Consider the following 14,533-nt stretch of genomic DNA (forward strand, 5'->3'; position numbering starts at 1 on the left):
CCCCCGAGAGACCCATACGGAGCCTCAGCAAACTTACACCCAGCCTCACGACACTCGAACTGAGCCTCAACAGACGTTCACACAACCTCAAAGCAGCAACCCTCGAGACACACGGACCAATCCTCGACAAACTTTCACACCACCACAGCAGACTTATACTACTGAACCACGACAGACATTCACGGAACCCCAAAGCAGCAACCCTCGAGATACGCGGACGAATCCTCGACAAACATTTACACCACCTACCCAGTCTTATACCCAGCCTCAGCAGACTTACACCCCTCCTTTCAGTAAGTCATCGAGCGAACTCCCCAGACTTGGCAGTCACGATGGTAGCACGGTGGTAGAGCCACATACCGTTGAGAACAGCTAGAAATTGTCTAGCTATATTCGTTCAGATACTAACTTCTTAGGGACCACTAACTACAATCCTCCTCCACCTTTCTCTACGACATGTAAGCAAGCCCCAGTCACTTATGATATCAATATCAATATCGAAAGCCTTCGAGAGCTAACTTTTTCAAGATACATCAGTATATTTCCCAAACCCACCCCAACACACGACTCATCATCGATCAGAGAATAGCTACACCACTATCTATATCAGTGTTGGAAACCCTACAACATATGTTCAGCCAATCTGTAAGGATGCGAGACCCAATTCTCCTGAATGTACATTCTGAATGATTTCAAGTTGTCCAGCCAACATACTACTGGCCACCTCCTACCATCACACTTGCGCCGGAGCCAGTGACTTATACGACGGTCTATGTCTACCCAGACACGGACTCCGATCTTCAGACATATTATTCAACAGTAACTACATATGTCGTACCAAGCCAAGAGACGTCGACAACGTATGTGTATCAGACATACGTGCCACCACCGGCAACAACAGCTCAACGTAAGTAACGAGTCCCAAACCAAGAATGAAAGCGAACTAACACCACATGCAACAGGACCAGGTGCCGAGCCTACCGCAGGCGTCAACCCATGGGCCGGTTCATGTCCAGTAGCGTCAGACTTTATTGTCCACAACTTCGTCTCGAACAGCGGTGGAGTTTCCTTGAGCATTTCCTACAATGGAGGAACGTTCAATTGCCCGAACACACCCACTAACGAAGTCACCTACAATGGCATGAATGACATGTATTGCGACGACGACGGACTCGTGAGAGTTATCACCGATGGTGCAACCTGGCTCTGGATCTCAGAGTGGTCTTGGTGTAGTGCTGTCCCTGCGTAAGTTCATCCCGAACGACCAGCACATCGCTGCAAAGCTAATGAAAGAAACCAGAACTGCTGGAAATATGCCGACTCTCGAGGCTGCAACCAATTATACCAATTTTGGCTATTATGCACTTGACTGTACAACTGGCTCTACGTAAGTCCCCTCCCAGGAAATCCTATTCACAGCGTCTGACTATTCCTACAGAGGCATACAAAGCTGCACGCAAGCAGTTCAAAACTTCGCCATTCCAGTCGTATCTTTCGGTCTAGGTGGAGCCATCGGTTTCGAGCCTCTCGATATCAACGGCAATTACCTTCCAGGTTGTCCTTCTGTGACTAATACTCAACCAATCGTTACCAACACCGCGACATGTTCGGCTGTTCAAACGCAGACTACGGGGCTCACTACTGTTACTATTATATCTTAGCATGCGCAGATAGAAGGCTCCGGGTGTGATTTCGAAGAGAGAATTGGACGGACTTGACATTGGCAGGCTCAATTGACATCTTGGCATGACCCCGCTCTAAGGCTACGCATTACGGCTTTTGATTTGATTCTTCTGCTTCTTCTGGATATATTCAGGGTTTGATTTCAAATGGAGGATCAAAGATTTTTGATGGACATGTATCCTCATCTACCAATTTCTCTTTGGTATTATCAATGCTTCTTGTTGAGTTCCGGTCAGACTCACCTACAGCTTAAAGCAGCTTCATTACTTATTAAGTTTGGACTATAGAAATCAACGAGCTATTCGGAAAGACTTGTTCAAGTTACAGGAATAGAGCGATAGAACCCAAGATTTGTTCAAGTTGAACTCTTTGACATCTGCACTGCTTGTGGAGGAAGACGTGAGATTTGTGTATGACAAAAGTACCTTAATCCATGGGACATCGTCAAGAGAACAAGAGAGCGGCAACGAAGCAGACTTGATTGTAGCATTCATGAAGAATTGAGCGTTGGCCAGAAACAGTGAAGCTACTTTGTTGCAACCTCGAGGGCAATAGTAAAGTGAGGACACCACCAACTTCTCTCTACGGCATCATATTGACAGACAATAACCCTCTGCAAGTGTTCAGGCGGCGCTTGGATCTTGCCAATCATTCGAGCGGAGGAATTCTGTTGCATCTGACATATTTGCAAAGCACCACAAAATAAGCAAATGATCAAGACAGTTGTTGAAAGTAATTCACTTCCAACTTGATGTACAGCTTCTATTGTCGAAGATCCTCTAAATGACATTTAATCTACATCTTTCCTTGAAACGAGGGGGAAAAGGAGTGTGGAACCACGAATTGAAAAGTGCTCCTTGCTCCATACCTTCCCCAGCCATCACCGAAAAAACCCGAAGTTTCTCAATTTGGTGAAACAAATATAGACCCATATGTTATAGAGTATGCCATGGAGCTTGCATCCTTCATATCGTCTTGGCGGGTTGGAGGAATGGATGTGGAGGCGATTGACCAAGAGCGCGGCACCGAGGTATGAAGAGACAGTCATCTGGACCGACGTGCAGGAGGCATGCCATGATCTATTAAACCTATCAGTAGAGAGACTAAATACCCTTCGAGATGAAGGTGGCCAACACTTACACATGCAGGATTTGACTGTGGTGCGTAGGTGAGAACAAAGATGTGAGGCAGCATAGATATTGGGGAAAAGAACATGTATATGTGTAGCATGAAAACAGCAAGATAATGACTATAAGGCTATCAATTGAAGGCGGCTTTTTAATGTATCGTTCTGAAAGGGGATGGAGGGTGAGCAATTGAAAATCCGAGGAGATGCTGGAAAGTGAGAACGAGAGTGAAGATTCGAATTGGAGCAAGAAAAGGTGCGTGTACAGAGGACATCGAGTACCTCCAGCTCAGGAAATGAGAACATCTGCTTGTTGAGGAGACAGAGGCTTGACTATCTTCGAGCCTCCGTCCTCTGCTGATCGGCTGATCTTTGGGTGAGACGCGAACGAGAAATCGCGATGCAAGTCTCACTGTGATTGCGAGGGAACATGTAGCAGAGAGTTTTCGTATACACCTTTTGGTCGTATCATCGATGAGGAGATGTAAAGGTGTTTTGAAATTCCAACTCGGGTCCTCGTCTGCAATGTGAAGGGAAAGTCGTTCGGTCCTGCTGAATCGAGACAGCTGCCAATTTGGTATTCGACGGGTTGAGGACACACTTCCATCTCACAACACCATCTCCAACTCCATCAGCAATCGCAGCAAAACAAATGCATGACTTGCAGATCTATCTCGAACCACTATCAGCGAATACGAAAACTTGGTTCTCGCCGCTCCTTCCTCACCCAGCATAGTCGATACTTCATCAACATCATCAACAACAAAGAAGCAATTCAACAAAACCCAAATCGGTATGCCGAGAAATCCTATCAACGCTGACTTTAGCGCGATTATCGTCACCGTGGCATGCTCGTCTCCATATCCCTCGAGTTGCAAGAGCAAGGGCGTGCATCATCTCGCTGCACCTTCAAAAAGAAAGTCACCAAACCTTCCGCTCATATCGCACCAGCTTCGCACTTCCTCTTCCGCCGTCAACGCGATAGACGCAGCGTGTAAAGACGCCGATGCAGGACTCGAATAGGGATTTGCTTGCGAACTGCACCTGGGAAAAGAACAAAGCTGCTTGCTGCAAGCCGTGAAGCGTGCAGAATCTTGCATTCTCGTGCATGCATCATCTTTTGTTTCCAGCTCAAAATATCCCGATACGATACGGTCACAGCACATGGAACGAATAAGGTCCTCAGAACAGCTTGAGAAACTGCAGGCAGCGAAAAAGAAAGCTTCAACGGCCGCACGAGCAATGGTCTAGACGCTGACACGACGTTGGAACCCCCACACGAGAGTGTGTAGTCGCAGTGCAGTGGATGCGCCGGTGGAGTGAAAAACGGCCGAGATACCCCATGCTCTTCCTTGAGAATATGCCACAGGCGATTCATTGCCGTTGGGAGAGGCCAAAATGGAGAAAAGAAAGGAAGAACGTGAATTCGACATGTCACAATACCAGGGTCAGATATCCCAAGCAATATTTCAGCCTCCATATGAACCAGGTCTCTGGGGAGCAACGCCGGGTCCACGCTTCCGTAGCCCCTGATCATGATGAGTGTTCACCGAGCCTGCCGACGACGAGACAACTCGTTCTCCACAAACGTTAGAATGGGAAAGGATGCGTGGCAAGGAAATTATTATTGGGGTCGTTCCCGTGTGCCGCAACGGTTACGGGGTACAAGACAGCTCGGGAAGTGCACCGACTGCGGCGTCGTTCTTTGCGAGATGAAACTCTTAAGAGGCGTCACGATAATGGCTCTTTCTGGTCTCCAAGGCCCGCACTGAGGGTGGACACTCATTTGACTGGGAGTTCCAAGTTGAAAGAGGGACATGGGCAGAAAATGACAAAAAGCAACATTGAGATCAACAGACATGTCCTCCTGTGAGGGGCAAGTTCATGCAACCACCGAACCAGATCCTGCAGAGCCTTGCAATGCACACTCTCGATCTGGGTCAGTCAAGAGCTTGGGTATCGGCATAAGACCAGCCAGTGTTCTATTATTGCTGCCAGGACAGGGTACGGGCATGCGTAGCCGCGGTATATTCGTTTTTGTTCGTGGAGATGCAACGCAGCGCCGTTTTCTTCAAAAGAAACATTCGATGATGGTCATCTATTTTTCTGTCAGCTATCACATTCAGTTACTTCATGAGGATATTCGCTTCGAATATTGGAGGGATGACTGCAGCTGTCAAACCTGAATGTCCCCCGATGAGTGGTGATTGGTGAAAAGGTTTCGAGGAGCAGAATTTTGTTTTGATGCTCTACTGCCACTGCTAGTTTCTTGATGCCATCTGAACCGCATGTTACATTTTCGCCACAGTGCCATTCGGACGAAGGCATCACTGTGGTATGCCGCAGTGGAGTGACCACAAGGACACCGGCCATGTAAGATGGGATGCCTAGGTCATCCTGAAGGACGACGCTTTGATGTCCAGGTATGAGTGACCGTGCAACATTGCCAAATGGCCATGAAGCACGAAATATAGCTACTCTCATATTTGTTCCTTTTCGGCGAAATGCTTCTTTAGGCAGTATTCCTCATTACATTGAAGGATTTTATTGCGTATTTCCTGCCGATATCCAAATACAGGCATTCCGAACGAGCCTAGAGAAATGGCCTATTCGAGATGTATTTTGGTATCCAAATCTGCGACGCCGAGATGCAGCTTGCCGTCTGGAACATCTTTGAGGATGGAACCTCAAGTGTCGGAGATCGAAGAATATCATTCCTATGAGTGCAGATGGATTGTTCCTCAGAGGTGTACTATAATGAGGGGTTCACTGGGCTGCATACTATAATCGCGCGAAGACCCCCGAAGACGCTACCAGCGACATCTGTTATCATAGCACGAACACCTCAGTAGAGTGAGAGAAACCTAGTGGCCGGTAACTTCGGTGTGTGGGACTAGGTGAAGATCACCTTCCAGCCCTTCGGTCGTGTTTGAAATCCGTCCAGAAAGCTAGGGATTTCGAAGCATTCGTCGACTGTTACAGTGATGATCAAGCACAGAACGTACGGAATTGCGGCCTCAGCTGACGAGCAGACCTGTCTCCAATTCTCCCATTCTAGTCCGTGAGCGCCAAACACAGCACATGCAGTCTCAAGAATTGTATGGAGACACGACGAGAGAAAGGGAAAAGAGGCTGAACACTCAATGAATGAGATCTAGTGACGGTATCATCGGATGGCGGAGTCTCTTGCGTTCTCGCTCAGCTGATCATCTTGCCGCTAGAAAGGCAAGAACTTTCCAATCGCATCTGATTATTCAAATTGTGAAACATGAAGACAACATCTGCAACTGAAGCTGACCGGATCACCCTCTACGGAGAATTTATATCTTCACTGTGCTGCGGCTCGGCAAAAAGTCCGCTGATCTGCGGTGAAGGCAAGCTAATCTTCTGATCGAAGGAGCTTTGTGAAGCTGGAGCAGGAAGATGTGGACGGAGAGTACACTAACAGGTCGTTCGCTCAGCCGCTGTCTTCGTCTCGCCTACCATTGGGCCGCTGTCATCAGTGAACTCAACGTACGTGAACGTACGGCTGGTAAAGTCAACATTGTAACGGCTGATAAATGGAAAATAAAGTTCGGTCGAACAGTCTCCAAAATAATGAGGCAGACAAGCCAATGCAGGCCTAAGACAAAGGATGACTTAGAGAATGAGAGCGATCCAATTACGAATTCCATACTCTGAACTACCGTTTGGGAGTTACGCAGAGCCACGAGAATCTAATACCGGTCATTTCTTCAAGTGATGCTAGCATCGTCTCGACCGACAGATTCATGGAGACCTTGTGGTATCCCCAGATCGGCACTATCAGAAAGAAGTAAAACTCAAAACGAACTTGCTTGAGGAAATCCTCCAGATGTCACTATCACCTGCATACACATATACCTAGATGGACGGCAGTTACACCAATAAATCGACTCACACAATACTCAAAGTAGAAATTCGTTCCGTAGTTGGCGGTGTCGTAGCTAGTGCAACAGATGTTGGTTCCGAAAATATGCTAATATTCGATAGGTGCATGGCGACATTGATACTTGATGCTAAGGTCCGGCAGTGAGAATAATCCGTTTCTCGATGAGGCGACTTGCCCGCTCGATTCCGGACTCCCGTATGCTGCTCCACCACAATCGGATAAGATATCTTGAGGAAACATTCGCGGAGGAAAGGCAAGAGACACAATTGACAAACAACGGACTCAGGCCGAGTCGAATTCGGGGACTGGATCTTCATGACCTTGTCTGATAGAGGGGTTTTCCCGGACCTAGACCAGTGGACTACAGAGCTTAGGTGCAAGCGCGCGGGGAGGGCTCCATGAACGGTTAGAGCCGAACGGCGTGCTTCAAAGATGTCGAAAAGATGCAGCTGAAGATCATGAAACTTCTCAACCCCAGGCCTTTCGGTACATGGCGAGCTCGCCGAAATTAACGATTGTAAGTATAGCTTCGATATCATGACGCTAGTTATTGCCCGTGGCTGGATAGACATGGATAAACATCGGAGAGCTAACTGCGACTTACCTGGAGCGTCAGATGAATCGTCCTTATGCTCAGCACTAACAACATGCAGAGAGTGAAACATTTGTTGTAATTATCAAGATCATGTTCTGCGAGATGATCGGAGTATTGTTCGTCTGACATGAATCATTTGGTACAGAATGACCTTCCGAGATCGCTCCTAGGATCCCCTGCAGATCCGCATCAAGGATTCTCAATGTTGCCGAAAATGGAGGCGGGAGGATATTATGTTCATTTGTCTGGAGACCTAGGAAACCCCTTCTACACGGCTCCAAAATGCTGCAGCTATTGAGATCTGGGCATACCTTGCGAAACTGTAAACAAGATATCCTGGACTTACTCAGCAACCAGTTACGGAGAATAACTGGGATGGTTGTGCGGCTTCTCGCTCGCCCCTTCAAACTCCAGCCCAGTGTCGCGTATTCGGCCTCATGAACCTTAAAATTCTAGCTTATCAATTGGTCGGCAGAAAGAACAGCTTAATTGCTTCGGAGGATCCTAATCTTCATTCGATGATGCGTCCTGGCACATCCCAACTCTTTCAACCTCGTCGATCGTTTGTAGATATACGATTACGTACAGAGAGATCTATGATGAGAACTGGAGAATGAGCTTGGATATCTGTGAGTGATCTGAAACTCATATCCACTTTGTTCTAGATGAGCAAAAGTCAGCGAGCAACGGCTGAGACATTCAGAAATTCAGGTGAGTCGACATCATGCATACCTATGATGGCGTTTGTCTCGCCTAGCGGATCGCATCCGAAAGCCCCGCAAGGCGCCGGCCAAGCTATTCGAAATGATACTTACGTGCAAAACATCGAAACCGGGTGAGTGTTTCTCCCCACGATATCCGTGGAACGAGAAGCTGCGATTGTCTTACTTACCCTAAGTCGACTTTGACCTGTTGAGTTTGGTGGAGATACCGCACATGCTTTGCTTACCCCGCCGTACCTGTGCTGCCAAGCACACTGTTTCTGCAGTGCACGGAGAATAGAATTTGTCCTACGGAGAGAAAACTCTGATTGTCCACATCCCCTCGACTCGAGTAATGCCCTTCATGCCCGCACGACCCAAATCACAAGCCATCACATCATATTGACTTTCAACTCTCCCAGGAGCACCGTTGCAGCAGATAAAGCACCGGAAGCCAGAATCAGGATTTTGGTTCGTATTTGCAGGATTTCTCATTAACGGGCCCCAAATACATTCGAACGGTATCGTCTCTATCATGCTAGATAGCTGATTGGAGGGCAAGAAGGTTATTGATCGACGGGTAAGGATGAGGACGACGCCATGCCGGTCGGGGAGATCACCTCTCCTTCCACAACTCTGTCTTGGCCACTCGAACTCGCTTAGCACGTGTCGGCAGGGACCTGAACCCGGAAAGCTCAACATGGGTTTCCAGCCCGCCACACCGACTGGTAGCGTACTGGTAGACGATCATTGATTGAGATAGATAAACAGCAAGTATCTATCAAGTACCCTCAGCAGTCGATGACGAATCGAGACCCCGGGCCGGGATGGGGATTTGGATTTGCGATATTCACAATTCAATAGTTTTGCAGGTTTGTGATATCGATTGCAGGTTGTTGACAGGGACTGAAGTGTGTGTGATTGGGGGGGCTCCTTCCGATCAAGGGTTACATTATGATTCGCGAGTCAATAATGGCGACACTTTGCTTGACTGAGCTTGTGCTGGGGTGCCAAGCATTCTAGGTTGGCAAAGAAGGTTACACGGGAACGGGGAGACGTCTAAGGTCATTGCTCAAAACTCTAATTCTCTTTCTTTGTTCACTTTCTGGTCAAGTCTGTCTTACCTACGTACTTTAGGGCTAGGGCAGGGGGCGTTGGAGATAATCGAGGGTACGGAAGTACAGTACTTTGTACTTACTTAGTTGTTCAAGCAAGTGTGGTTTTTTGAGTTCGTTAGTGGGCGCCAGTCAGTGCGTGCAGAGCACGCCAAAATAAGTCGACATTAGCCACCTTACCCTCTCTACCTTACCTGAAATTGACGAGTAGGCAGTAGTGCGCAAATGCTAGGTTTCAGCCACAGCGGAGTGGTATGGGATCGGAGGTTTGAGAAGAGAGCATGTATGTAGCTAAGTACTAGTTTGCAGGCTGAAAAAATACTGGTTTGTTGTTTGCGTCGGGGAATTTTTCTTTTTCACGTTGAGGGACGGAAGTACCTGCGCAGGGACAGAGGTGCTCTGATGCGATCGTCTCGTGTTCTCCGATTTTTTTCTGTTTCTGAATTGCGGCCAATGGGCGACGAGACTAAGGAGCGCATTTTGTTCCATCCGATGATGCTTTGTTTCAGCGTTGCAGCTGAAACTCGGACGTTGGGAACTGGTGTATGTATCGTGTCGTCGGTGGTTTTGAGTCTGGTGGTGGTGGAGGAAGGTTTTTGGAATTTTTGAGGCTAGATCGATGGATGGACGGTTTTTGGTGGGGTGGACGAACGATCGATGGAAGGAAGTTGCGGGGAAGGATGGACTCGGGTTGGGGTTGGGTTGGGTAGTGGTGGTAGTGGTAGATCTTTTTTAATTATGAGGCTTTTCGCGATTCGCAATTGGGAACGAGATAAGATGCAGTGTGGCGAGGGATGTGGAGGAGGCTTAGGTACTGTGAAGAGAGAATCAGGATTCTATTGAATTCTACGCTGCTTCATGTTCTGCAGATCTCATGATGCAGCGATGCCGTCCACCACCCGTCAGTCAGCCTTTCGTTGCCTTTTTCCTTCCATTCCTTGAAGAGGAACGGAACGTTGAAAGGATTGAAGTATCAAGTGATCATGAGAGGCGGGAAGCTCAAACGTCGAACTTCTAGAGCGTGAAGCTATCTTCACCCGAATCGACCTGCGGAGGGTGTGATAGCGTCTACTTGCATTTCACATTTCATGTGTGTGTATATGACGAATGAAGCTAGAAAATCAAACAAGAGAAAAGGACCCACGATGCAGAAGAGCAGATGCTCAAACAGACCCCACCACAGGGTCCATCTCATAAAGGAAAAAAAAACGAAGCTATTGATAGGTCCCCAACTGTCCCAATCTGTAGAAACGGAAGATGTGCCTGCGTCTACTTGCGTCTAGTGATCGTTTTGTGTGACAGCTGCTAGGTGATACGATGCCAACACTTCTGATGACCGAGACCGTTTTGCTTCTGACAAAGCGATGACGAAGGGTTCGAGTCTCGAGTCTCGCAAGTACCGGTGTCCTGGAGCTCTCGCCGGTTCCAATTATCAGCCTTCTGTTAATTACATACAGACAGCAGCGGGTCTTTGCATCTGTGTTGACGGGGAGCGGGATTGCGGGGAATCCATGTATAGCGCAGTTTGGTTTTCTGGAGACAAGTCTGGAGAAGAGATTGACAACAGACGCGTGTGGAAAAAACGTGGGAAGGGAATGGGGATAATTGCGATCATGCAGAGGTTGGAAAGAGGTGAAAGGGCCACGACTTGAACCGTGCTGTCCCGCACCTACTTATCCAGCTGCTGCCGGGCGGTATGCGATGTAGTTCTGCGGACGCAGATGTGCTGGATAATTCTTTTCGACCGGTTGTGGAGAGGTGTGGTTGGTGGCTGGCTGTCCCTGCAGAAGCTGGTCGATGGGGAGCTGCAGATTTCGAGGTCGCCTTGTGATCACATATACATGGCTTCAGATCTGGTATGACCATCAACGAGGATGTCCTGTAAGTACTGAACGATAAACGAGGCGCGATTGAAATTCGCGAGACCATAGGTGTCACATAACCGAGAAATGAAGTAATTTGGTGCGTGTGGGGAGCATGTACAGGACGCACATACTTGGACAGAGAAGAGGCCGTGGAGGAAGACATTGAAAAAAATGGTCTCATGAATGCTGCAAGAGGAACCAAAAGAAGCGAAACGCGGGGAAATAACCGTATTGTTCTTGTCAGTGGGAAGGGGACTGACAGGAAAATTGGGACAGATGGGCGGTGAAGGTATCAAGTATGAACCATTACCAAACTTTGACACACCCAAAAAGTTCAGAAACCTTGAGAATCCCTTCCCGTGATCAGGGTTCTGCTATAGCCCCTAGGACTTTCTGATATAGGTACCACACTCAATGTACCTTTCATGCATGTCCTCGCTGCTCCTTTTCTCTCACCGCTTGATTCAAGCACAGATCTACCTGTACAAGAAATTGAAAAGTTGAAATTGAAAGGGTTGGTTCTGCGAAAAGGTGTGTGGACTGACCAATGGAAAATCCTCGATTTTGGATTTTGGAAATGCATCGATTAGGGGTGCTTGATATTGCGGGCCATATTCTGATATAGGCCCGAACAAGAGAATGCAGTGCTGCCTGAACTTGCGGCAGGAGATGAATCATGAATCTTCCAAAGTTACTTCTCTATCGCAAACGCGAAAAGGAGGTGATTCTCGACCCCTTTCTGTCGAGCGGTATGTATCTGGATGTCGATGAGGGTTGTCTCATTATGAATGGTTATTCCGTCATTGGTGGCTCTTGAGCGTTTCCTAAGCGCGATATATATGGGTGATATCAGGGCTGATATCGTGGCCCGTCAGTCTGTGTATCGTTGCACAAACTTCAGCACGTGCAAATGTGCAGATTAGACGCCTAGGCCCAGGGGGGAATGAAAATCATGTACCTGCTGCGGGAGAATTGGCTGAGCGCATTGTTCGCAACGAGGCCTCGGAGATCGAGACGAACAACACGCTGTGCGCCCAGGAGAGGCTAGAAACGGAGTCCTCGGAGGTGAGAGTTCGTTCAAAGGTGCAGATGGTTCGTGGATATGCAGCAGCATCAGCAAGCAGCAGTAGCAGTATTGTCCGGTGTGTGGAAGATGTGCAGGTGGTATGAGCGTGCATGCTTTTGCGTTGCTTGGTGGTGGCTCAGAGGGGTTCGCAGGTATCGAGTCGCGACCAAATGGTCGTGCGTGCAGCAGCCATTGTCGATGAGACTTGCAAGTTGTGATTACCGGCGGGAAACTTGGGATGGAGGAACGCATGCTGCCATGCACGCTCCGGATTCATCTCGGAAGAGGTTGTGATCCTTCGGGTGGGATGCAGAACTCGATTGATCAAGGTCGAGCGTGCGTGCATATGTACGAAAGGTCCAGTACATGAGATAGGGGACTTGTTGAATCTTCAGATTTATCTTATTATTCTCCTGCTATCGGTGTCCCCACCTGTTTGATTCCTGCTTCCAAGTTCGAACTTCTTCAAGAGGCCAAAGAACTGTAACTACTGCGAGTCGGAGATTAAAAAATTTCCTATCTCTCCGCATGACAGATCCCGTAGCCAAGAGTTCAAGTATATCGGGGTGCATAGTATTGCATGACAGAGTTGATGATCGATGATGAAGGTGTGACGAAGTGTCTCGAGCTTTCTGCAGTTAGCGCATCTCAAGCTCAATGTTCTCTGTACGATCTGATCGGAGTCGGCCATCAGCACCTTGAACTTCGGCATATTGAAACTCTCATTAAGCTTTCCAGATCAAGTGGGGTGGTGAGTGGCAAGTACGAACGACCAAAAAAGAAAGCACTGAACGTGCGAGAAATTCTCCGATTACTTATGGATCTCCAGCAACTACTGTTGCTTGGCAGAGGTCCAGGGAACAGGCTCCGAGTATCACAGCATCGTAGAACGTTGACACCGCAGTCGTCGAGAGCCTTCCGAACGTTGCAACAAGTTCTGTCTCAACACTGCAGTTCCTGCCATAATCATGCCATCCCGCATTTCTGTGCTGGGTACGAGGATGTATCTTGTGTGCCAAGCTTGATATTTGTCGTTTTTGATCCAAACGTCCCGGAGATAAATGCGTACCACGAGCACGTACTGCGTTCGAGGCGAGTCATGTCAAGAGGAATCGGAAGATGCACCTTGGAGTGGAGACATTTTTCAACGCATGTACCGGAAACACGTTCATCGTACGTTTCTCTACGGGACAAACGTTTCTCTTCCTTAGATCATAATTGCAACGGCGCACGGTAGAGATTCGGTATAGTTCATGATCACAGTTATTGTTAGTCTGCCGAGCAGCCATTCCAGAATTCGGTTGCGAGCTTATTAGTCTGGACTAGAAAAGAACAAAGTCATTAACGAGACTCCTATTTCTCCTTATCGTCTATCACATTGAATGCCGTCCTGGTCAACGAGTCATGGGGATCCGAGGTCGATGTCCAAAGTCCCATTCATGTACCTCGCGCACCAAAGTACGCCGGGCAAGTACTTGCAGAGCTCTCGGCCAGCGAAACGACGTTCTGGACAAGACTCCCCCGCATATTAATGGTTCGGGGTCTTTTGGTGCTCTGGTGGGGTCAGGTTGAAAGGTGCCGTCCTGGCACTTTATTAGACTTAAGGTCCCCTGTGTAAATCATAACAGCAGGCAAACGTAACCGATGGCCGGCCGAGATGACCGTTAGGGAATCCCGATTAGATACTTCTGATAGCAGTTGGGCGAAGGGCCTCGCCGCGTCGCTTTGGAGACCCTGTCTCTGGCCTTGCGACCTTGGGTTGGAAGCCTTGCGTAGGGCTCCATCGTAATGCTTGTCACGCAATGTGAATGTCTCGCCCTGGCAGACAATCCACATCGCTAATAGTCTTTTCCCCCCTCTACAGTACGTTCTGCCATTCTTATCGGGATACTAATGATGTGATTGCGATTACAATTGGGTCGAAAGTACAAAGTATCTTGTGAACTTTAAAGAAGGACAGCCGTGAAATGACTGAAACATGAGCCTGGTTTTTCACCTCCTGAGATGTAATTTGATTAGATTTACCAGTAAGATATGCCGGAAGACACCGACTGTCACCCGTGGGGTTTCTTCAGCCAGGATTGTGCAGCGACTGTGCACATGCATAATATCCCTGCCCTAGTTCCTGCAGTCCTTGCAGGCACTGCATGAACTGTTGCAGAAGAGCCTGTCTGGACTGCTTCCGAAGCCATATTCCTCAGGCCTGCTGAATCTTTCGTGGGGTAGAGGAGGGACAGGTACTTCGTAACCTGCATACAAGCCGTGTCAGATGCTGCACCGAGAAGCCAAACTCTAAGTATGATACTGAATAGTAGACTCGTCTGAATCGTATCATAGTCTCCGTACACCATGCCGGAGATCTATTATGTATCGATGCCCAAGCACAAAATCTCTCTTCAAAGTTGGAATGAGAAAGGGTTTCTTGAAAGTTTGTAGACAAAGAGTTTGATAGAGGGGTCTTGGTCTGTCAGC

At 48.1% G+C, this 14,533-nt stretch overlaps 2 protein-coding genes across 2 annotated transcripts in view; one reads left to right on the forward strand and one right to left on the reverse strand.

Moving 5' to 3' along the window:
- The window catches only part of LY89DRAFT_719976 (uncharacterized protein), a 2,705-nt gene extending 677 nt beyond the window's left edge, over positions 1–2,028 (forward strand). The window contains exons 2-8 of the mRNA XM_018218536.1: positions 176–293; positions 417–458; positions 529–645; positions 698–907; positions 963–1,245; positions 1,301–1,387; positions 1,439–2,028. Of these exons, the coding sequence (XP_018069778.1) occupies positions 176–293; positions 417–458; positions 529–645; positions 698–907; positions 963–1,245; positions 1,301–1,387; positions 1,439–1,661 (1,080 nt within the window). The 3' untranslated portion in view covers positions 1,662–2,028. The remainder of the gene's footprint in view (positions 1–175; positions 294–416; positions 459–528; positions 646–697; positions 908–962; positions 1,246–1,300; positions 1,388–1,438) is intronic.
- A 9,762-nt stretch (positions 2,029–11,790) lies between these two features.
- Positions 11,791–12,448, reverse strand: LY89DRAFT_686177 (uncharacterized protein). The gene has a single exon (XM_018215225.1). The coding sequence runs from the start codon at positions 12,171–12,173 to the stop codon at positions 11,946–11,948; it is 228 nt and encodes a 75-aa protein (XP_018069779.1). The 5' UTR covers positions 12,174–12,448; the 3' UTR covers positions 11,791–11,945.
- Positions 12,449–14,533: the final 2,085 nt, after the last annotated feature.

Source organism: Mollisia scopiformis (genome assembly GCF_001500285.1).
Source record: "Mollisia scopiformis unplaced genomic scaffold LY89scaffold_15, whole genome shotgun sequence".
NCBI classification, from domain to species: Eukaryota; Fungi; Ascomycota; class Leotiomycetes; order Helotiales; family Mollisiaceae; genus Mollisia; species Mollisia scopiformis.